Raw genomic sequence first — 23,832 nt, 5'->3', positions numbered from 1 at the left:
CCATCTCTAATTGGTGCCAGAGGCTCCCATTATGGGTATATAAGCGGAAAACCGTGGCAGCCCCAGCAATCACTCCATTTATTCCTGACAACGGCAGAGATGGCTACCAAAAGCTTGAGAATTTTATTCGAATTGATGTGGCTTGAAAACTGAGAAGATTTTATGCAATATGGGGGTGTTTTTCATGATTAAGGTCAAACCTTTATTGCACTTAAGAAACTGCTAAATGCAGAAGGATATGAACACATTTTACAGCATTATGTTCTGCTTTCAGTAGAGGAACAGTTCAGAGACAATGATTGTTTATATCGGTATGAGAATTCACGCTGACATAAAGCAGCATCTATGAAGATATGGTTTGTGGACAGTAACATTCCTCAAATGGACCAGCCTGCTCAGAGAGTGCTGACCCGAATCCAGTGGAGCATCTTCAGGATGAGTTAGAACATCAGCTTCACACCATATCCCAGGCTTGGAGTCCCAACCTGTACCAAGAGGAATTGGGATGAGGACATTGGCTTCACTCAGACCCCCGCATCCTCTAGCATCACTCTCTACTCTTGTTTAAGTACTTGAGGAAGAATGGGCTGTCATTATCCTCCAAGGACATTGACACCTCGTTGAAAGTATCCCCAGAAGAGTTCAAGCTGTCATAAAGGTGAAGTGTGGACACACTTGCTATTAGGTGTGTGAGTACTTTTGATCAAGGAGTGATGTGGATTTCATAAAGAATACTTATTGAGAAAGTTGTTTTCCATCCCTTCAATTAATTTTCATGAGCCAAATTGAAGCAATTCTTCATTGGATACTTATGTGTGTTTATCGGGGCTTATATGCAAAAATTAGTAAATGTTTTACATATTGTAGAACTTGCATCCTAATCACCCTTCTTCTTCCTAGCTTTGTGGCAAAGAGTCCCTTTGTCCAGCAACAAGAGAGGAGTTACTTGAAAGAACACAGCCCATGTCCTCCTCTTTTCAAACAAAATTTAAAAACTAAATCAGTTCAAAACCTATGAGATAAATAATCATGTGTTACAAGTCACCAATTTAATTTGAAATGATAAAACTTAGCTTAGTAGGATCCCTCTTACAATAACTTCACTAAATTCTCTCCATCATATGGCTACACTTACCACTTTCACTCAACCCACCTCCCCTGTCCCCCTGCTGTATCCATGCCATGTACAGCATTTTCAGGCAGTGTCACCAGTGATTTTAGTGCACGGGTACACTTCTGTGAGCAGTTCATTCAACACTGAACATTTCCTTTAGGAAGGTGTTTCATAATGTGCTAATACATTCTTCTCTTGTGTGTTTCCCTTGAGTAATATGATGAAGAGTTATAGAAACTGAGCTCTAACATTGACATAAAGCATTTCCATACCCATGTTCATGTAACATATTTTTTACCTCTATGTATCAGAAATGTTTTATGGAAGCCTGACCATACTTTTTTGCTAGCCCCTGTATTGTGCATTTCTCCTTTCTCCATTTTCAGGTTTTCATGGTTTGGTTTTAATATTGTGTGCCAATCTCTCTTTAAATTTAACTCTTTATTTTTATGGTTTTCACTGTGTTTTGGTTTCATTGCCAAAGTTAATTTTTGTCCTTTTGTTTATGACAACATATTTTGACCATCTTTTCGAAAGTTGTTTGCCAGCACGCTATTGTCTTTTATGAGAACAGTAACTTATTGAGTTAAGAATATTTTGTGAGCAACAAAACCAGTTGGCAAGACAAGTAAATACTACTGAATATCTGGTTTTTATTTGCAAATGCGAAATTGTTCTACCAAAGAGTCATGCACTAATGCATTACCAGAGAGGCTGCTTATGGTTTGTACAGAAAAATCCCCCAGAACTGAATGTGATGATACCATGGGTAAGGTACTGAACATCTCTTGATAGATCTGGGTTAAAATTTGTATACAAACAGCTAAATTTATTGTTCCCAAAGGTCACTTGAAGGAGAATGTTGGGATGATTTCTTTGGAAAAAACACTGGCAGTGTCCGTACGCTGCTGCTTTCATGTTATGTTCCATCTCATGACATTGTTATTGATGCAGTGTACTACGTCTTCCTTTCTCAGGTGAGGAGAGACATATGGGAACAAGATGATGGGAAGATCAATGGTAAAACATTTGCATCAGATGACATTTGAAAACTAAATGCTCTCTCTGGCAGTTCTGAGTAAGAGGTGATGGAAGAAATAGACAACACTGTAAGGGTAAAAAATGTAAATAGCAGGAACCCCCCACAATTTACAGAAGTGATTCTCTCATATGCAAAATTCTGAAACAATGGTGCTAGGAGAAAGACAGCAAATTAACAGTGCAGTGTAACAGAGAACAATATCCTCATTTGTGTTGCAGAGCATGCATCTACCTTTAATATTCACAGGTTCATTGTATCATTCCTTTAATAATTAATATCATCTCTCACTGCAATTATTTCTCGAGATGATAAGATTTTGGAGTGATTTTGCATACATATACACTGCCCATCAAAGAAAAGTGAAGCACCCAGAAGGGGAGGAGGCAATGAAACTTCATGGGTTGAGAGGATGTGTGAAAGAATAGAGTACCCCCTCTGGCCGGGACGCATGCTGTGATTCAGTTGGGAAAGGCTCATAAAGTCTTATTCTTTTCTCAGGCAAGCTGGCCAACAATTGTTGTAAGTCATCCATTATATCTTGGATACTGGCACTGAGAGTTGACAGCCATGCTGATCTGACCCATGTTCTATCAGAGATAGATCTGTGAATCTTGCTGGCCACTGGAGTACTTCAATGTCATGCAGACAGATTGTAGCAGCACATGTCATGAGTGGATGAGCATGGCACAACGATGCTGTCACAGGAGAGGCAACACACGAGGACACAGGATGCCTGTGACACTTTGTACCATCAATGTTGTTCCAGTTACTAACAGCTGTGAAAAGAATTCATAGTAGATGGCTTCCCACACTGTGACACTGGGAGTATCACTCCTGTACCTCAGCAAAACATTGCAAGAATAGGATCTCTCCACTGATTGCTGCCATACTCATGATGATGATCATCAAGGATATGCAAAACAGCGATTCATCCCTGAATGCAATGTGACACCATCAACCAGCAGTTCGTGCTCCCCAGTCACAGCACTATTCCATACTCAGCTGTTAAATGTAAATTTCATATGACTAGGGCCTCCTGCTGATAGACCGTTCACTGGGTGCAAGTCTTCCGATTTGACGCCACTTCGGTGACTTGCGCATCGATGGGGATGAAATGATGATGATTAGGACAACGCTACACCCAGTCCCTGAGCGGAGAAAATCTCCGACCCAGCTGGGAATCAAACCCGGGCCCTTAGGATTGACATTCTGTCGTGCTGACCACTCAGCTACTGGGGGCAGACACTCAACTGTTTGTGTTGTGGGCTTAATGACAGCCTATGCATGTGATGGTAATGCGCTAGTCTGGCTGAGGCTCGTATCTGACCAGTGGTGTAGGATGACACAAAATGTTGCAGAGAATCCACTACATGGTCTTGGATGGCAGGCACAGATGTGAAGCAATTAAGATGTTCTTGGTGCACAATATGATGAGCTTCCCTTGTAGGGTTTAGATGTGGTCAACCAGAACCTTGACAAGGAACAGACCTCCTTAATGTTCCCATGCAACTGAACATCAGGCCACAAATTTGGATATCATACTATTTTACCAGCCAGCCAACTGGAGACCGGCGGTGTGGACCATTTCCAACATTGTCAGCTGCTCATAACATTCTCACATGAGCACACAGCATGTGTGTCCTTCACAGTGATCACTCAACATCTGAGGCTGTTTATGGCACTTATATGCCCGACCAGTCTGGTAACAACACTAATGCACTCTAGTGGCCATTCTACTTCTCATAGAGAACTGCAGCTCTTAACACTTTCAACACCGCCCTCTTTACACCTGGCACTTGGCTGTGAACTGGCATATTTAATGGATGTTTGAAATTAGATTGCAAAGAACAGAAAAATGATACGAATATGGTTCTTGCATCATTTAAAAGGAAAACGTAAGAGCTTTACATGAATGTGAGTTTATTTTACAATATAAAATACAAATGGTTGTTATAATTAAAAAAGGTAACACAAAAATATCGGGGATAAAAAAGTTTTACATGATCTCTCTCTTGAGTATTGCCATTATTACTGTATCTAAATTTAAAACAAAATATCACTGGACTGTTTAACTGCAGGTACCTGTAAACTAGAGTATTTTAATAGTTCAGATGTAGTTAGCCTTTGTGTGAAAATCCTGGAAACACTGTGGGACGCAAAGACCAACGCCAGTTCTTGCACCACCATCTACTTTCCTTCCTGATGCGCTTACCCATCTCTTATTTGCCCCTGTGTGAACATACTTTGCAATACCTAGTAGTATTCACCTTATTTGCAGTCAGTGGGACCTTCCCTGGAATGTGCCTTGCAAATGTCCTCTCAATTTGTGAGGATGAAGCGGCTTGTTGCTGAAAAATATTTCCGCCCTTCTCAGCCAATTTCTTCCCCACTCTGTCAATAAAGTCTACTAGGGATACATTCTTCCTAGTGTTCTCTTTATATAAAATAAAAGTGTTGACAGTTGACACTATAAACAAGTGGGAAAACAGCTTTTACCACCACTTCAAAGTTTTCCGGGCAAATGGATAATAGCTGGAGAACTGATCTGCTCTGTCAACCCCAGCTTTATTCTTATTGTAGTCAATAATAGCGTCTAGCTTTACAATTTCTGCTATCCCACCTTTGGCCCTCACTTGAATACTAGTGCTGGTAGACTTATGCTTTGTGGAAAGACAAAAAACATCTCGTGTTGATTTCCACTTCGCTGCCAAGAGATGGTGTTTCCTTTGAAAAACTATCTTTTTTTTAGTTTTAGTGTTCTGAATATTCGTCGCAAACCTTTCCTGTTTTTCATTACAGTTCCCACTCCAAGAGCTTTATTTTCCCACAACATGTCCAAAAGAGTTGGACTGGTGTAGTACCTATCCATATAAATGCAATGTCTTTTGCCAAAGTACTGTGGACACAACCTTTTCACAAGGCCTTGGATACTATTGTCAACACTGCCTGCAGAACCTGTATATACATCACACTTTAGCATATAATCAGTTGATGAATCGCAGAGAGCATACAATTTTATTCCATATTTATTGGGTTTGTTTTTCATGTATACTCCGAAGCTTGTTCTTCCATGAAAGAGAAACATTGCCTCATCTATTGTCAGATTCGTGCCTGGACGAAAACTAATTTTGCTTTTATTCATAAAGAAATCAAACAAAGGCCTTACTTTGTGAAGTGGGTCGTGCTTTTCTTTGCCTCTGCTAATGAACATAGCATTGTCATACATCGACAATGTAGCGCAAAATCGATCGCGACTCAACAATTTACTCTCAAATCCTGTCTGCAGAAATGGGTCTGTTGACCAATAATCACTGATTTTCAGAAATTTGACGACGCACATTTGCAAAATAATACTGAGAGACCAGTAAACCTCTTGCAATTTTACTGCAGGCCACTTATGACAAACAGAGTTTATTTTCAGGCTACCTTTGCGTTTCATTGTCATAATAACGTTACCAGCGTAGAGATTGGTTTCACTTTTGATGAGCCGAATAAGGTCGTCATCAAAGAAATAACTAAAATACCGAAGCTCCTCAGTGGCATCTGAAAAATGCGATGCTACGCCGATTACTCTCTGGAAATCTGACAGTACTGGCTGATCATCTAGTTCCGACCAATATTGCTCTTTGTGCTCAGTGAGCCACACACGGCCAGGTACCACAGATGGTGACTGATGGTCTGTACCATTGTCTGCATAGAAAAAAATAATACTAAGATTGGTACTAAATGCAAATCAAGTAATGAACATTACTCACAATACAAAATGTTGTAATGAACTCTTCACTTTATGAACAATTGAGATATATACGTACCTGAATCATCACTTGTACTTTCGCCTGGAGAGTACGAATTCTCTTTGTCAGAATCGTCAATGTCAGATACTGCATCTCCATAAAGAATATCTAAGATCTCTGCCTCCATCAACTCGCTGCGTGATATTTTCACGATCGTAAACACCTGTGAATGAACTGCAGGTAACTTCGTCTTTGCAGTGCTCACAGCTGCTCCCAGGATGAGATAGCCAATAAATGCTTGCCTCTTGCGGAAGAAGAATGAAATACCTTCACATTAGTTGACGAAACTGCTTCAGAGACGCGCAAAATGCACTTATGGAAGCAAATACAGGCTCACCCGTACGGTATACGGGCACCGTCGCCAACGTCAGGGTGGCCACGCCCGTATGGCGTACGGGCACCATGCTGTAAGTGTTAATCATTTGCACATCTGTCGATGGTGTGTGTGTGTGTGTGTGTGTATATATACAAAGTCGCGTTGATATTTAACTGTGCCTTCTGAGAAATCACCTTTTTTGGGCAGGTAGTGTATATACTTCTTGTCTATTGCTCCTGGTGATTAAACGCTTGTAAAAGTCCAATAGTCATTGAATTTCTCCCTAGTGTTTATGTGTGCACCTGCCATCATTGCTGTAACTGCTCCTGTTTTGGCTGTTGGTTAATGGATGCTAATCTCCTGCCTGATTTGAGTGTTAAATATCACTTTCTGCATTTGATCAGTAAATAAAACAATAGAAACAATTAGAAACAGACATTTAAAATGTAGCTTATAAGTCTTTAAACATCAGCTGCAATAGTAATTTCCACTCTTGGAGTTGTTTTTACTTACTATAATTTGAAATAATTTAAGTCACTTCTGTCACTAAGTATTTAACTGATTGATAATTAATTCTTGTTCTCAGACTGCGAGAATTTGGGGGTGGCAGCATCCTTGACCTGGGAGTTTATTGTCTGCAGTTTGCTTTATTCATATTTGGACCTGTGCATCCGAAAGAGATTGTAGCTGCAGGGGAGTTAAATGAAAATGGATGTGACAGGAACATGGCCTGTGTTTTAAAATATGAAGGTGGTAAAACTGCAGTTCTTAGTTCAAATGCTCGTGTAACTCTTCCAAATGAAGCTTACATAGTTGGGACCAAAGGTAGTATAAAAGTAAGTACTTTTATTATAGTGTAAAAAATAACTTTTTTTTTAAGTGAAGCAGTTTCCATGGGTCAATCATTTGTATCACTACACACCTGAAGCTGTGAATCGCAAAGTATTGAAGTACTTGTTATTGATAACCCTACTATACAACAATATTGTGAAAAGCAACTGTGTGTGTGTGTGTGTGTGTGTGTGTGTGTGTGTGTGTGTGTGTGTGTGTGTGTGTGTGTGTGTGTGTAGGGTGGGAGGGGAGGGGGGGGCAACTGAACAAAATGTAAAAAAAAATTGTTTACCTTCAAATGAAATTTCAATTTGTTGTTTGATTCAACGTGTAATTCATGCAGCTACAGCATCAGATGTCTGAGTTATGAGCTACATTACCACAAACTGCCTCTGTATTTATAGTCTGTAAATGAAAAGAGCAAAAGGAGAGAAATGTTAATTACAGAAAAGAATAATGAAACATGGGACACAAGTGTTGGCAATAATAAATTTACTGGGAAAAGCAGTTTACTATTTCCCCCCTTCTGTTCAGTATACAGATCTACAATTTTCCAATTCCGAAGGAAACGTAATTTTACTGTGAATGTTTTTCTATTCTTTTTTACATTGACTGCACTCACAACTATCCACCTTTTTATTTAAATGTTCTACTTACTTGGCAATATAAATAATAATTTTATTATTATTATTATTATTATTATTATTGTTAACTGCTTAGTGGTGATACCCTTACAGAACACATCTTTTTCTTTTTTCCCTTGCTTTGTGCTTCTTGTCTGGCAAGTGTCATTAAGGTTAAGCTGTTCTTTCCTTTCTTTATACGAGGGCCGTTCAGAAAGTAACCTCCGGTTGATTTAAAAAAATACACCAAGTTAAATAAAAATATTTTAATATATACATCTTACAACTACATCTTTGCACTATTTTTCTCCATAGTCTCCAGAGCGATTGAGGCACTTATCGTATCTCTTCACAAGCTTTGAAATTCCTTCTGCATAAAAATCACCTGCTTGTGCCTGGAGCCAGCCTGTGACCGCATCTTTGAGCTCTTCGTCGTCATCAAACCGCTGTGACCCGAGCCATTTCTTCAAATGCATGAAGAGGTGATAATCACTTGGCGCCAGGTCTGGGCTGTAAGGTGGATGGTTGATAACGTCCCACTTGAAGGACTCAAGAAGGGCCGTTGTTCTGCGAGCAGAGTGAGGACGGGCGTTATCGTGCAAAAAAACGATACCGGAAGTCAGCATACCACGGCGTTTGTTCTGTATAGCCCGTCGTAACTTTTTTATTGTTTCACAGTACACGTCTTGATTAATGGTCGTACCACGTTCCATGAATTCAACCAACAACACCCCTTTGGCATCCCAAAACACCGTTGCCATCAGTTTTCTGGCAGAAAAATCTTGCGAGGCTTTTCTTGATTTGGTCGGCGAATTTGAATGTGCCCACATCTTTGATTGTTCTTTTGTCTCAGGGTTCACGTACTTAATCCAGGTTTCGTCACCGGTCACGATTCTGTTTAACAATGGTTCTCCTTCGTCCTCATAACGTGACAGAAAGTCTAATGCAGAGGCCATTCTTTGAGTTTTGTGGTGGTCGGTAAGAATTTTGGGCACCCATCGTGCACAGAACTTACGGTAACCCAATCTTGCTGTCACTATCTCGTACAGGAGAGTCTTAGAAATCTGTGGAAAACCAGTAGACAACTCCGACATTGAGAAACGTCGATTTTCACGAACTTTTGCATCAACTGTCTGAACGAGTTCGTCAGTCACCAATGATGGTCTACCACTCCTCTCTTCATCATGAACGTTTTCTCGTCCACTTTTAAATAAACGTACCCATTCACGGACAACTCCTTCACTCATAACTCTTGGTCCGTACACGGCACAAAGCTCACGATGAATAGCTGCTGCAGAATATCCTTTGGCTGTAAAAACCTTATGACAGCACGCACTTCACATTTGGCGGGGTTTTCTATTGCAGCACACATTTCAAACTGCCACAAAAACTAAACTAGCGCAGGTACGACGTTCACTCGACCACGGCTTGATGCCGACTGACCTGTTGAGTGCGTGAACGCACAGATGGCGCCGCTACTCCCCCCACAACCCGCACTGTGACCGATCGGAGGTTACTTTCTGAATCGTCCTGGTATTTTACAAAACAATATACTTCATCATCAATTAGAAAAAAGCTAAGTGTACACAATGTTCATGTATTACTGTACAAAAGATAAAACTACTGTTATGTGTTGTAAACATATAGCCATCCTGTATATGTTTTACAAATACTTAAGGTCTGAATTGCACACTCTTACAGGCATTTGTGGAATCTGCAAAATTATTAAGTGTAAGTCCACAGTCCTCCCCCCCATGAACCATGGACCTTGCTGTTGGTGGGGAGGCTTGTGCGCCTCAACGATACAGATAGCCGTACCGTAGGTGCAGCCACAACGGAGGGGTATCTGTTGAGAGGCCAGACAAACATATGGTTCCTGAAGAGGGGCAGCAGCCTTTTCAGTAGTTGCAGGGGCAACTATCTGGATGATTGACTGATCTGGCCTTGTAACTCTAACCAAAACGGCCTTGCTGTTGCGGTACTGCGAACGGCTGAAAGCAAGGGGAAACTACAGCCGTAATTTTTCCCGAGGGCATGCAGCTTTACTGTATGGTTAAATGATGATGGCGTCCTCTTGGGTAAAATATTCTGGAGGTAAAATAGTCTCCCATTCGGATCTCCAGTAGGGGACTACTCAGGAGGACGTTGTTATCAGGAGAAAGAAAACGTGATCTACGGGTCGGAGCGTGGAATGTCAGATCTCTTAATAGGGCAGCTAGGTTAGAAAACTTAAAAATGGAAATGGATAGGTTAAATTAGTGGGTATTAGTGAAGTTCAGTAGCAGGATGAACAAGACTTCTGGTCAGGCGAATACAGGGTTATAAATACAAAAGCAAATAGGGGTAGTGCAGGAGTAGGTTTAATAATGAATAAAAAAGTAGGAATGCGGGTAAGCTACTACAAACAGTATAGTGAAGGCATTATTGTGGCCAAGATAGATACGAAGCCCACGCCTACCACAGTAGTACAAGTTTGTATTCCAACTAGCTCCGCAGATGACGAAGACATTGATGAAATGTGTGATGAGATAAAAGAAGTTATTCGGATTGTTAAGGGAGACGAAAATTGAATATTCATGGTGGACTGGAATTCAATAGTAGGAAAAGGAAGAGAAGGAAATGTAGTAGGTGAGTATGGAATGGGGTTAAGGAATGAAAGAGGAAGCCGCCTGGTAGAATTTTGCAGAGAGCATAACTTAATCATAGCTAACACTTGGTTCAAGAATCATATAAGAAGGTTGTATACATGGAAGAATCCTGGAGATACTAAAAGGTATCAGATAGATTATATAATGGTAAGACAGAGATTTAGGAACCAGGTTTTAAAGTGTAGGACATTTCCAGGGGCAGATGTGGACTCTGACCACAATCTATTGGTTATGAACTGTAGATTAAAACTGAAGAAATTGCAAAAAGGTGGGAATTTAAGGAGATGGGACCTGGATAAACTGACTAAACCAGAGGTTGTACAGAGTTTCAGGGACAGCATAAGGGAACAATTGACAGGAATGGGGGAAAGAAATACAGTAGAAGACGAATGGGTAGCTCTGAGGGATGAAGTAGTGAAGGCGGCAGAGGATCAAGTAGGTAAAAAGACGACAGCTAGTAGAAATCCTTGGGTAACAGAAGAAATATTGAATTTAATTGATGAAAGGAGAAAATATAAAAATGCAGTAAATGAAGCAGACAAAAAGGAATACAAACATCTCAAAAATGAGATCGACAGGAAGTGCAAAATGGCTAAGCAGGGATGGCTAGAGGACAAATGTAAGGATGTAGAGGCTTATCTCACTAAGGGTAAGATAGATACAGCCTACAGGAAAATTAAAGAGACCTTTGGAGAAAAGAGAGCCACTTGTATGAATATCAAGAGCTCAGATGGAAACCCAGTTCTAAGCAAAGAGGGGAAAGCAGAAAGGTGGAAGGAGTATATAGAGGGTCTGTACAAGGGCGATGTTCTTGAGGACAATATTATGGAAATGGAGAAGGATGTAGATGAAGATGAAATGGGAGATATGATACTGCATGAAGAGTTTGACAGAGCACTGAAAGACCTGAGTCGAAACAAGGGCCCGGGAGTAGACAACATTCCATTGGAACTACTGACGGCCTTGGGAGAGCCAGTCCTGACAAAACTCTACCATCTGGTAAGCAAGATGTATGAGACAGGTGAAATATCTGCAGACTTCAAGAAGAATATAATAATTCCAATCCCAAAGAAAGCAGGTGTTGAAAGATGTGAAAATTACCGAACTATCAGTTTAATAAGCCACAGCTGCAAAATACTAACGCGAATTATTTACAGACGAATGGAAAAACTGGTAGAAGCCGACCTCAGGGAAGATCAGTTTGGATTCCGTAGAAATGTTGGAACGCGTGAGGCAATACTGACCTTACGACTTATCTTAGAAGAAAGATTAAGGAAAGGCAAACCTACGTTTCTAGCATTTGTAGACTTAGAGAAAGCTTTTGACAATGTTGATTGGAATACTATCTTTCAAATTCTGAAGGTGGCAGGGGTAAAATACAGGGATCAAAAGGCTATTTACAATTTGTACAGAAACCAGATGGCAGTTATAAGAGTCGAGGGGCATGAAAGGGAACCAATCGTTGGGAAGGGAGTGAGACAGGGTTGTAGCCTCTCCCTGATGTTATTCAATCTGTATATTGAGCAAGCAGTAAAGGAAACAAAAGAAAAATTTGGAGTAGGTATTAAAATCCAGGGAGAAGAAATAAAAACTTTGAGGTTTGCCGATGACATTGTAATTCTGTCAGAAACAGCAAAGGACTTGGAAGAACAGTTGAACGGAATGGACAGTGTCTTGAAAGGAGGATATAAGATGAACATCGACAAAAGTAAAACGAGGATAATGGAATGTAGTCGAATTAAGTTGGGTGATGCTGAGGGAATTAGATTAGGAAATGAGACACTTAAAGTAGCAAAGGAGTTTTGCTATTTGGGGAGCAAAATAACTGATGATGGTCGAAGTAGAGAGGATATAAAATGTAGACTGGCAATGGTATGGAAAGTGTTTCTGAAGAAGAGAAATTTGTTAACATTGAGTATAGATTTAAGTGTCAGGAAGTCGTTTCTGAAAGTATTTGTATGGAGTGTAGCCATGTATGGAAGTGAAACATGGACGATAAATAGTTTGGACAAGAAGAGAATAGAAGCTTTCGAAATGTGGTGCTACGGAATAATGCTGAAGATTAGGTGGGTAGATCATGTAACTAATGAGGAGGTATTGAATAGGATTGGGGAGAAGAGAAGTTTGTGGCACAACTTGACTAGAAGAAGGGATTGGTTGGTAGGACATGTCCTGAGGCATCAAGGGATCACAAACATAGCATTGGAGGGCAGCATGGAGGGTAAAACTCGTAGAGGGAGACCAAGAGATGAATACACTAAGCAGATTCAGAAGGATGTAGGTTGCAGTAGGTACTGGGAGATGAAGGAGCTTGTACATGATAGATTAGCATGGAGAGATGCATCGAACTAGTCTCCGGACTGAAGACCACAACAACAACAAGTCTACAGTGTTTGCTCTGTATTTGGAATAACTAAGCAATTTTTGCTCTTACATTTCCATCTTATACAAAGATGTGTTCAGCTCTTCTGCTGGCATTGAAGTTGCTTTTCATGTGTATCCTTCTTTGCCTCTAAAAAAAAAATGGTATCCCTCTGCCCTATGTTAGAAAGAGCAGCTTTAGGAATCATAAAAGCTGTAATAGCTCATATTCTCCAACTTCTTACAACGGGTTAAAGAGTGGGAGAACATGAGCAACTGCAGCCCATGACGACTTCCTTTAGGAGTTAATTCACACGGTCTTAAAGTTCATTGTCATTCTGTTAAGGAAATCGTAGGTACCATTTAAAATTTCTCACCTTCTACATTAGATTAATTTTTCGTCAGAGGCATTTTCCTGGAAGATTAATTTCCATTTCCCACATCCATGCTCGACCAGTTTATGTATATCTCACAAGAACGTACAGTGTCTTGCTGCTTGTTCCATTGTCACATTCTGCTAGTAAATTCAACTGCAATTAATGTGGTCTTGCATCTTTATTTCTCTCCAGCTACATTTTCTTTATTTGTATGTTTGCTCTGATGTCTCCTTCTATCTTTTTTTTCCCCTCCTTCCTGCTACTGATAACCAGCACTGTTTGATTAGAAGATCTAGGCCACATTCTTATAAATTTATGGTTTGTTTAAGCTAACTGTTCTTTCCTTGTTCTCCAAGAGAGAGCTAGCTGAAACTGCTTTGGTATATTCTTTGGTTCTTAGGGCAGGTAAAACTTATCATGAGATAACTGTTGCAATTTTGTGTGTGATGTTTAGAGCTGATTAACGAGACATTTTTTAATATTTGTAACAGTTTTCCTGTGGAATGTTAAACGGCTCTTGTGGCTATTTTATTTCCTTAACACACGCTATGCAGGGCTGTTGTGACATCCCACCACATCTGCATATAACACCATGTGGAAATTCCTCCATTATATGTTTTTTATCACTTCTCTGAAATTCAAATTTGGACATAGTGCACTTGCAGTCATCAGTCAGAGTGTCTTTTTTGATGCACTATTTGCCTCAGTCTTGACCATGAGGCAGGCTATTGGAGGCTGCCTGTACCATTACACCAATTTTATAACTCGTCCAATCAAATGTTGGCCAGTTTTAACAACTGAGGTACGGTATCCTTAGTTACGTTTATCTTCTCTAAATCCTAAGAGATTTTTGTACTCTTTCACATGCCATGCAATAGCTTGTGTTGTATTTTTCCTTATTCACTTCAAAATCTTAACGACCTATAAGAGCTTGGGTCTTCCCTTTTCTTAAGAATATTTACCTGGACTTGCTTCCTGTGGAAGAAATCCTGCACTACAGTGAGATGAGTACTGCAAATTGTGAATTATGTAATTGGTAGAGACTTGTAGTAAACTTAACATGAATTGCATTTGGACCTATCACATTTTCTTTATTGGTGAAGATACTTTGTGAACAAATCAAAATTGCCCTTTATTGTTTCAGTAAGGATTTCCTAGTTGCAGTTCTGTCTCATCAGAATTGTCATTGGGAAGTAAAACTGCCATTAAGACATCCACTGAGGATTCCCAATAAGTTGTCGACCTTCAGTCTTCTATCTCTAATGCAGAAAGAACAGTTGGTGATTTTACTTACTACAGTTTTATAGGATACTCCTCAGATCTCTGTGACATTAGTCTTCAGAATGAGCTTTCCAAAGCTCTGGTTTCATTATTTTTAAAAATCTTTATATTTCTGTAACTATGTGAGAATTTATTGGGTAATTTGTGTGCACAAACACAGTCATTGTATGGGATTTTGCTCCATAGCTTTCTAGTGCCTTTCCATTACTGGAAGGTGGTAATGGGAGTAGCACACAGTGACTTGGAGCTTAGAGTCCTGTCACTATTTCAATCACTAGTGAATAAGCACTAGCTCTGTTGGCTGATAAGTGAATTTCCTTTGGCCTTTTTCCTCGGACCATACCGAGAATTATTCGAATTGTATGGAGTGATTTAGGAAAGTGAAACTTAAGAGGACTGTCAGTTGTATTGACAGACTGGATAGGGTGTTCCTCAGATATCTTTCTAAAATTGCTCTTCAAAATAAGTTTCCCAAAGCACTGTATTGGGGGTATTAAAAATTTAAAGGAAGTGGTTAAAATCCCATTAGCTTTTTATTGAGCTCTCCTCAGCCATTGTCAAGAGTTAAATGACTATCATTGACTCGCAGTTGTGATGGCCAAGTACCAGGCTGAGCTGAGATGTTGTTTTCAGTTACTTTTATTTCTATAGCTTCTTTTATGATGCTGTCCCAGAATCTTTCTGTCCTCCTGATGACAGAAGTTTTGTCGAAGATAATCCAGTTTCGATCTTTTAAAGTGTGTTCTGCCAAGGCTGATTTTTCCTGATAACATAGGCATAAGCGCCTCATGTTGCATCTGACTTCTTCTGCAGTGTGTAATGTTTGCCTGACATTGTAGCAGCCACATTGACATACTATCTCCTATGGTGTTCTGAGCCCTAGGTCTCCTTCACAGGCCTCATTAACTGTCATGTTCTTGCTGGGGGTCTGAATACTAATAAACTGTTGTCTGTCTTCAGCTGTCTGCTGATCTTTCTCGACACTATGCAACAGAAAGACAAAAAAGCACATTTCATGCTCTCTTGTTTGGTGGAGTTTCCCTGTGCGTATCACCAGAAATGGGCTGTGATACATGGCAGTGACTGTAGCCATTTGCCCAGAAGACTTTTCAGATGTGACTTAGTTCTAGTGGCAGGTTTTCTGTGTCTGAGATGACTTTAGCATGATGTATGATGGTGTTTGTAATGCTACATATGTCAGATTGTGGTGGCTCAGAGTGCAGATACCAATCTCTGTGTATGGGTTTTCTGTAGACACTGTGGCTGAGGTGCCCATTGAGTTTTTGTTGAACAAGGATGTCAAGAAATGCATCTATCTCTACATAAACCTGATGTGGTTGTGAATGCCATCCAAGTGTTTTGAGAACTCTCCCTGTTCATGCCACCATATAATAAATATGACAGTGTCAACGTGTGCTTAAACAATCTCACAATCGTACTATCAAACAAGTAGGAGAAGAGATCTATACAGTCTCTGACAGGAATGCACATAAATAGAGAGACCACATCAAAGCTGACTGTTATTTCACTTTCCCCAAAACAAAGATGCATAACTCAACTGATAAACTCATTGGTGTTTTCGACGTGATGTACACAGTGACCCATATAAGGTGTGAGGAGGCTACCCAAATATTTTTCCAGTCTATAAGTTGGGGACTTAGTGGTTTTTACAGTGGGACAAAGAGCTGAATTTAAAGACATCACCTTTGACACGGCTCCAACTAAGCCAAGTTGCTTTTATTGTTACATCAATGACACATCATCTGCCAGTACCACTAGAACTAAACCACATCCGAAGATTCTTCCAGGAAAATGGCCACAGTAGTTGCCAAGCATCACATGCCATTTCTGGTGATATGCACAGGGAAATACCACTAAAGAAGGTACCAAGAAACCTGCATTTTTGCCTTTCTGCGACACTGTATCAAGAAAGATTAGCCAGCCCCTGAAGAGAGAGAGAGAGCAGTTCATCAGTGTTCAGGCCCACAGCAAAAATATGACAGCTAATGAGGACTGTGAAGTATGATCTAGGGCTCAGAATGCCAGGAGTGTAAAAGATACCATGTCACTGTCACTTCTGTCAGGCAAACAGTACACACTGTAGAGCAAATCCAGGTGGAAGATGAGGTGTTTACCCCTATGCTATCTGAAAAAATCAGCCATTGCAGAACATGATTCAGAAAATCAACCCAGGATTATCTTCGATGAAACTTCTGTCGTCATGAGGACAAACGGATCCTGAGATAGCATTATAAAATACATAGGAATAAAACCTGAATAAAATCTGAAAACACCAACAGTAAGGGTCGTGGTTTGTGTCTCAGCATAGCCTGGAACCTGGCCATCATGATGGTGAAGTGGGCGCAATGGACACGGGACAAAATCACTGCCATATTTTGTGAGGAAATTAGCACCAGTGACTTCACAGCCAGCACTGCAGCTGTATAGCAGCAAGACTATGGCTGTCATTTACCACCTGACAGTGGCAGAGGTGAACTCTGTTGATAACACTTGATTATCATTACAGCTACTTATTTGGAGGCTAGGCTGTAGAAATAAATATAAGTCTAATTAACTGCAGTTTAAGTGTAGGTTTTATGGAGGAGACATTTCTTCATTGCTGTTTCATTCTGCTTACAAAATAGGGCTACTAGAAATTATAAAAGGTATGAAATTGGATAGACTGAATATCCTCTTCCTCCTCCTCATTTTTATTTCTGCACATTCTCGTTCAAAGACTATTTCTGCATTTACTTCTTCAAAGGCTACATGAAGGAGCAAAGGGATATTTTCACAGAACTACTTAAATGCACAGAAAATACTCCCAGTGTTACAATCTAACTGCAGTGGGCAGAGATTCTTGTGAAAGTAGTGCCAGTGTGGACGAAGACTTGCGGGTTGTGAATTATAAAGCAGTTGTTGAAGGCAGTTGTTGAAGTTAACTGTATATTACTGAACAACATGCTTGCATGAAACAGACCTTGGCAATGGCTAATATATAACTGACTTGTTGTCATGAAAATGAAAGTTATGACACAGTTGCTTTTACAAGGGAACCTGCTTCTGAGTATAAGGAACAGGTCTTGCAGATGAGCTCTCTTGCCCATGATCTGTGAATGTGTGAAAAGGCGATTGCCAGTGGGAGTGACAAAGGATAGATAGAGACATTACATAGGAGAGTATTGTGAAGGAGAGGGGGCAGAGAGAGAATTGTAGTGTGATTATTTGTCATCTGATAGGAGAGCAAGCTATATGAAGAGAATACTGTCAGTCTTTACATGTGTGTGAGATCTTCTGCATTCAAAAATGACTGCTCATCTTCATATATGTGGGATGTGGGAATGAGCATCTTCTGGTGTAAAAGGGTGGCAAGTGTGTATGAGAATTGTCAGTACTTGGTGTGTGCAGTTTTCTTAATTCGCCATACTGAACATACAAACCTGTTTTTAATAAATCGACCAAGTGACAAAGGATCACACTAGCACTGGAACAGTCCTGGAACTAACTACAACAGAATTATTATTGCTATTTATTAATTTATTCTGTGAAACTTTTTGGTTTGAGGGCAGACAGTTCTATATCTATTAATGAAGCAATATATTAAAAATTGTAGTCAGAGCTCCTGCCACCAAATAAATCAGGATGACCAAATGTAGCAGGAAGAGGTAGAAGGCACAATATTAAAGCTCGTCCGAGCTTTTCAAATGATTTATTGTTTCCAACCACAGTGCCCTCATGCACCTCGGTCTGCGTCACAGGGCCCCGTAATGCTGTAATGCTGAGGAAGCCCCCCAGTGGCCCATGCAATGCAATACTGTGTTGAGCCGGCCTTGGCCAGCTGTGGAGTTCCGATGGCATCAGGATGCGCCAGCTGCTGACTCTGCTGTCCCCGTCCTTGTCGCATCAGTGCCGCTCTGAGGAGCCACCGAGTGGCCCACTGACAACTGCAAAATGGCCCACGCTGTGTTCCCTCACCGACATGGCTGAGATCGCAGCAACAAGAAGTGCCTGTGATCTGGCATCTGGATCTGCGGTCCTCGCCTCGGGAGGCCTCCGGCGTGTGTTGGAAGTCAGGACGACTGCCCGCAGTAATGAGCCGTGGAGTGGCCCGCTGCTGGCTGGCTACAGACCCCTCGTTGGCCTCAAAGAGTTGAACCGGCGACCCACTGTGGACTGGAACATTGGTGCCCCTTCTGCTGTTGCATGTAGCTGGTGGTGTGACACACCCCGCCATCCAGGAGAGCTGCCACACTTGAATGAATCTCGTTAGAAACCTACACCTATTTATATGCAGGTGTGCACCTCTGTTTTGCCATATGCACCGCTTCGCATCACATACTCATAACACGCTAGGTTGGCCAGTGGCCCCCTTCTGCCTGTGATTTGCAACGTGCAGAACTGCTATGTGTACTCCTTCAGAAATTTGACAGCCCTGTGGCCTCTATTCTACTTCGCAACTGTTGGTATGCGTAACTCACTGCAATCTGACACCTGGCTGTAACTTGTGCTCAGATTATTGCACAAAACTAACTTTCCCTATCTGAAACGGTGGTGCCGCTACATTATTCCCCTCTTCGGAAAGACCTGGTCCCTGGGTCGACCCCTAACTATCTCTTAACTTCTTTGGGTCGGCACCTGTGACATATTTTCTTACTATTAGAAAACTTAAATGTGGTCTAGTGCCCCTTAAAACCATGACATGAAACGAAACGTAAAAATTCCTTACTGGACGACCACTGCTTGATCAACCCCTTACCTACTTGTCTCGTGCCCTCAGTATCCAATCCACTGGGACTTGGACTACCCTTGGTTCCCTCTTGGAATGAGCTCTCCACCTGATCAGAAAGAAAACAACATGTAACAAAGTGAAGGCTGCAATGACACTTGGCACAGAGGTGCTCAGAATGATTGTTATGTGCCTTTATCTTTCCCTGCACTGAGCGACATGTTGCGAAAGCTGTTTGGCTGATATGCGCCCCTCTTGCTCTAAAATCAACTGGTTTATGGATCTCAACAGACCTGGCTCCACAGTTTGATTTAACAAGGTCAGATTCTGCCTTGGAAAAAACTCTAAAAGTGGCTTCTGGCCAGTACAACTGTGGCTGCCATAACATTCAATTGCATGACTCCTGAAACTGATGCTGGCAGGTGGAAGGTTGGTCCTATTATGTCACACTTAGATCCATTGATTAGAACTCCGCCCCCATCGAGATCTATACGTTTTGCTTCTGAAAATACTCCCCGCTCAAAATGACTTGTTACCACTAGCAAATTCTCGTAGGTGGAGAAGATCCAATGCATCCCAACCTGTTGCAAGCGCAACTTTGGCTCCACGATGTCCCCTGGACTTTCTGTTCCTTTCCCCTCTGGCTAAAAATAACTGCACTGCGCACTTTTCCCGTATTTGTAGCTTCACAGATTTTCCTCCAACATTCACTATTTTTTATCCGAACTCAGCACCGATTGTGTGACTACTTTCGTCCTTAAATTTACATTATATGAACTGGTGCAATAAACAAGATATTCCTGACCCAGCACTGTCGATAACTAAAAATTTAAACAGGGAATCGTATGACTCTGACATCGTTCAACACATATTTATCACAGCTTTGTCACAAAATTCACTCAGACGCATTTATTTCTCCAGAACTGTGTTTGATTTCTCCTCCAACAATACCCCACGTATGTCAGACACTACACTTCCATTTTCAATGACCTGAGGACAGGGATTGCCATCACCCTTACTCCCTCTTCCAAAGGACTGCTGTCCGCAGCAAGCTATATTTGAAAATACATACAATGTGTGAAACTACAATGTCTAATTACTTTACGCTAACCCAATGCTACATGACACAGGGGGAAAAAAAAGAAAACTACAAATACTCTACTACTCTCTGGATTGCAAAGCATATGGTACTTCATGCTGTACTCTATCTTCCTGGTTTTCTCTGTGCTTAGCACCTCTCTTCACTCTCTCTTTCTTCCTCTTTGCTTCCTGTGACACACCTGGAATCACAAACTGCCCAATTTGTACTATTGTTGTTCTAGTTAACAGCTGAAGCTTAACATTAACGGGGGATGTGGTTTCAACAACTTGGTATGGCCCTTGGTACCTCGTGAGGAACTTCTTCGTTTTCCCTTTTTGCGTATAGGAGCTGGACAGCATTACCCATTGCCCCACTCTATTTTGCGGTAAACTTCCTTTCTGCTTTACTGTGTCTTCCTGCCTTTCCAAAGCCTTTGTATTTGCCTTTTGTACCTGTTTCCAAACATCCTGAATTGTCCTTGCGAATTGATGTACAGATTCCTCGGTCCTTCCTTTCTGTAACTTCACCAAATCAAACAGCGACGTCCTTTTTCACCCGTACACTACCTCATATGGAGACAAACCGGTATTTGTATGGAGTTTTGCATTGTATGCTCGTACAATATACTTCAAATACTCGTCCCACTGATGGTGATGAGAATCCACGTAAAAACTCAACATCTTCCCGATTGTTCTGTGCATGCGTTCTGTCCTTCCGTTCGGCTGTGGATGCAATGTGCTTGTCCTAAACTTCTTTACACTCAACAACACAGTTCCTTCATTAAGTCTGACCTGAAGTTGGTCCCTTCATCAGTAATTGTTTCCAGTACACCAAACCCTCAAAATCCACTTGTTTACTAACACTTGTGCGACCACTGCTGCCTGTTGATTTGGCACAGCCACTATCTCCACATACATTGAAAAATGGTCTATTATTTTCAGAACGAATCTGTTCCCTGATGGTGTTCGCATGAAAGGTCGTAAGACATCAGTCCCCAGCAAGGAAAATGGACATGTCGCTTCTGGTAATCGTTGTAGCTGTATCTGTTTCCGGCTCAAATCTGCTCTCTACGCACATGGTGCACAATTCTTGACATACTGATCCACATCTACTTTCCTACCTCTCCACCAATACCTCTCCACCACTCTCCTATTCATCGCTCTACACCTCCATAACCAGATAACACGTGATCATGTGCTTCCTTTAAAACATCTTCCCTCAACTTTGCTGGCACTACTACCCTTGGCCCTAACTTCATTTCCCTGCACAGAAGACCATCATACATATTAAATTATGGCTGTGTCTGATACAATACAAAATTGTTGTCCGCGTCCTGTAATTCTTGCCACACCGCTAGGTCATAACGTATGACTTCTACTTTTGCCACCTACCTACTTAGTGCCTCCGCATTACCGTGCTTCTTCCGAGGCTTGTGCACCACATCATCGTCAAATTCACTAAACCTTAAAGGCCATCTAGCGAGCCTGATGGACAGATCCTTCAACCCCAACAACCACTTCAATGCAGCATGATCTGTCACTACCCGAAATCTTCTCACATATAAAGAACATTTAAAATATGTGATTTCATAGATTACACTAACCATGTCTCTCTCAGTTGTTGAGTAAGTCCTCTCTGCTGCATTTAACTGCCTAGATGCATAGGCTACAGGATGTTCTTTCCCATCAATTTCCTGACGAAGAACACACCATAATGCTTGATTCAATGCATCACATGCTAGTATAAACTCCTTTTGAAAATCTGGAAACACAAGAACCAGACTTGATGTTAGCACTTCTTTCAGTTTGTCAAATGCTTTCTGACACTCTTCTGTCCACTCAAATTTCATACCCCTCTGTAACAATCTCGTCAACGGCTGTGTTAAATCTGCAAAACCCTTCACAAAATGTCAATAGAAATTGCAAATTTTGATGAATGACTGCACGTCCTTAACTGTTTTCGTTTCCCGAAAATCCAGGATCTGTTTGCACTCCATCCTTACTGATAATATGACCCAAATATTTTACTTCTTCTAATGCAAAATGACACTTCTCCAGACTCAATGTCAAATGAGCTGCTCTTAACCTCATGAAGACTTCCCTTAACCACTGTCTATGTTGCTTCATACTACACTCCTGGAAATTGAAATAAGAACACCGTGAATTCATTGTCCCAGGAAGGGGAAACTTTATTGACACATTCCTGGGGTCAGATACATCACATGATCACACTGACAGAACCACAGGCACATAGACACAGGCAACAGAGCATGCACAATGTCGGCACTAGTACAGTGTATATCCACCTTTCGCAGCAATGCAGGCTGCTATTCTCCCATGGAGACGATCGTAGAGATGCTGGATGTAGTCCTGTGGAACGGCTTGCCATGCCATTTCCACCTGGCGCCTCAGTTGGACCAGCGTTCGTGCTGGACGTGCAGACCGCGTGAGACGACGCTTCATCCAGTCCCAAACATGCTCAATGGGGGACAGATCCGGAGATCTTGCTGTCCAGGGTAGTTGACTTACACCTTCTAGAGCACGTTGGGTGGCACAGGATACATGCGGACGTGCATTGTCCTGTTGGAACAGCAAGTTCCCTTGCCGGTCTAGGAATGGTAGAACGATGGGTTCGATGACGGTTTGGATGTACCGTGCACTATTCAGTGTCCCCTCGACGATCACCAGTGGTGTACGGCCAGTGTAGGAGATCGCTCCCCACACCATGATGCCGGGTGTTGGCCCTGTGTGCCTCGGTCGTATGCAGTCCTGATTGTGGCGCTCACCTGCACGGCGCCAAACACGCATACGACCATCATTGGCACCAAGGCAGAAGCGACTCTCATCGCTGAAGACGACACGTCTCCATTCGTCCCTCCATTCACGCCTGTCGCGACACCACTGGAGGCGGGCTGCACGATGTTGGGGCGTGAGCGGAAGACGGCCTAACGGTGTGCGGGACCGTAGCCCAGCTTCATGGAGACGGTTGCGAATGGTCCTCGCCGATACCCCAGGAGCAACAGTGTCCCTAATTTGCTGGGAAGTGGCGGTGCGGTCCCCTACGGCACTGCGTAGGATCCTACGGCCTTGGCGTGCATCCGTGCGTCGCTGCGGTCCGGTCCCAGGTCGACGGGCACATGCACCTTCCGCCGACCACTGGCGACAACATCGATGTACTGTGGAGACCTCACGCCCCACGTGTTGAGCAATTCGGCGGTACGTCCACCCGGCCTCCCGCATGCCCACTATACGCCCTCGCTCAAAGTCCATCAACTGCACATACAGTTCACGTCCACGCTGTCGCGGCATGCTACCAGTGTTAAAGACTGCGATGGAGCTCCGTATGCCACGGCAAACTGGCTGACACTGACGGCGGCGGTGCTCAAATGCTGCGCAGCTAGCGCCATTCGACGGCCAACACCGCGGTTCCTGGTGTGTCCGCTGTGCCGTGCGTGTGATCATTGCTTGTACAGCCCTCTCGCAGTGTCCGGAGCAAGTATGGTGGGTCTGACACACCGGTGTCAATGTGTTCTTTTTTCCATTTCCAGGAGTGTACTTGAAAACACTATAATGTCATTCAAATAGACCAGACACTGTCATGGTTTCAAACCCCTCAAGACACTGTCTAGCAACCTCTGA

The 23,832-nt window shown here is 42.0% G+C and overlaps 1 protein-coding gene across 2 annotated transcripts in view; it reads left to right on the top strand.

Annotated features, from left to right (window-relative positions):
• Positions 1 to 23,832, top strand: part of LOC126094535 (trans-1,2-dihydrobenzene-1,2-diol dehydrogenase-like) — a 97,105-nt gene that overhangs the window by 51,606 nt on the left and 21,667 nt on the right. For both annotated transcript variants that reach the window (XM_049908959.1, XM_049908961.1), the window contains exon 4: positions 6,853 to 7,102. In XM_049908959.1, the coding sequence (XP_049764916.1) occupies positions 6,853 to 7,102 (250 nt within the window). The remainder of the gene's footprint in view (positions 1 to 6,852; positions 7,103 to 23,832) is intronic.

The sequence above is a fragment of the Schistocerca cancellata genome, chromosome 8 (assembly GCF_023864275.1).
Source record: "Schistocerca cancellata isolate TAMUIC-IGC-003103 chromosome 8, iqSchCanc2.1, whole genome shotgun sequence".
In the NCBI taxonomy this organism is placed as follows: domain Eukaryota; kingdom Metazoa; phylum Arthropoda; class Insecta; order Orthoptera; family Acrididae; genus Schistocerca; species Schistocerca cancellata.
The sequence above is the reverse complement of the archived record's forward strand: the minus strand, read 5'-3'. Positions and strand labels throughout refer to the sequence as shown.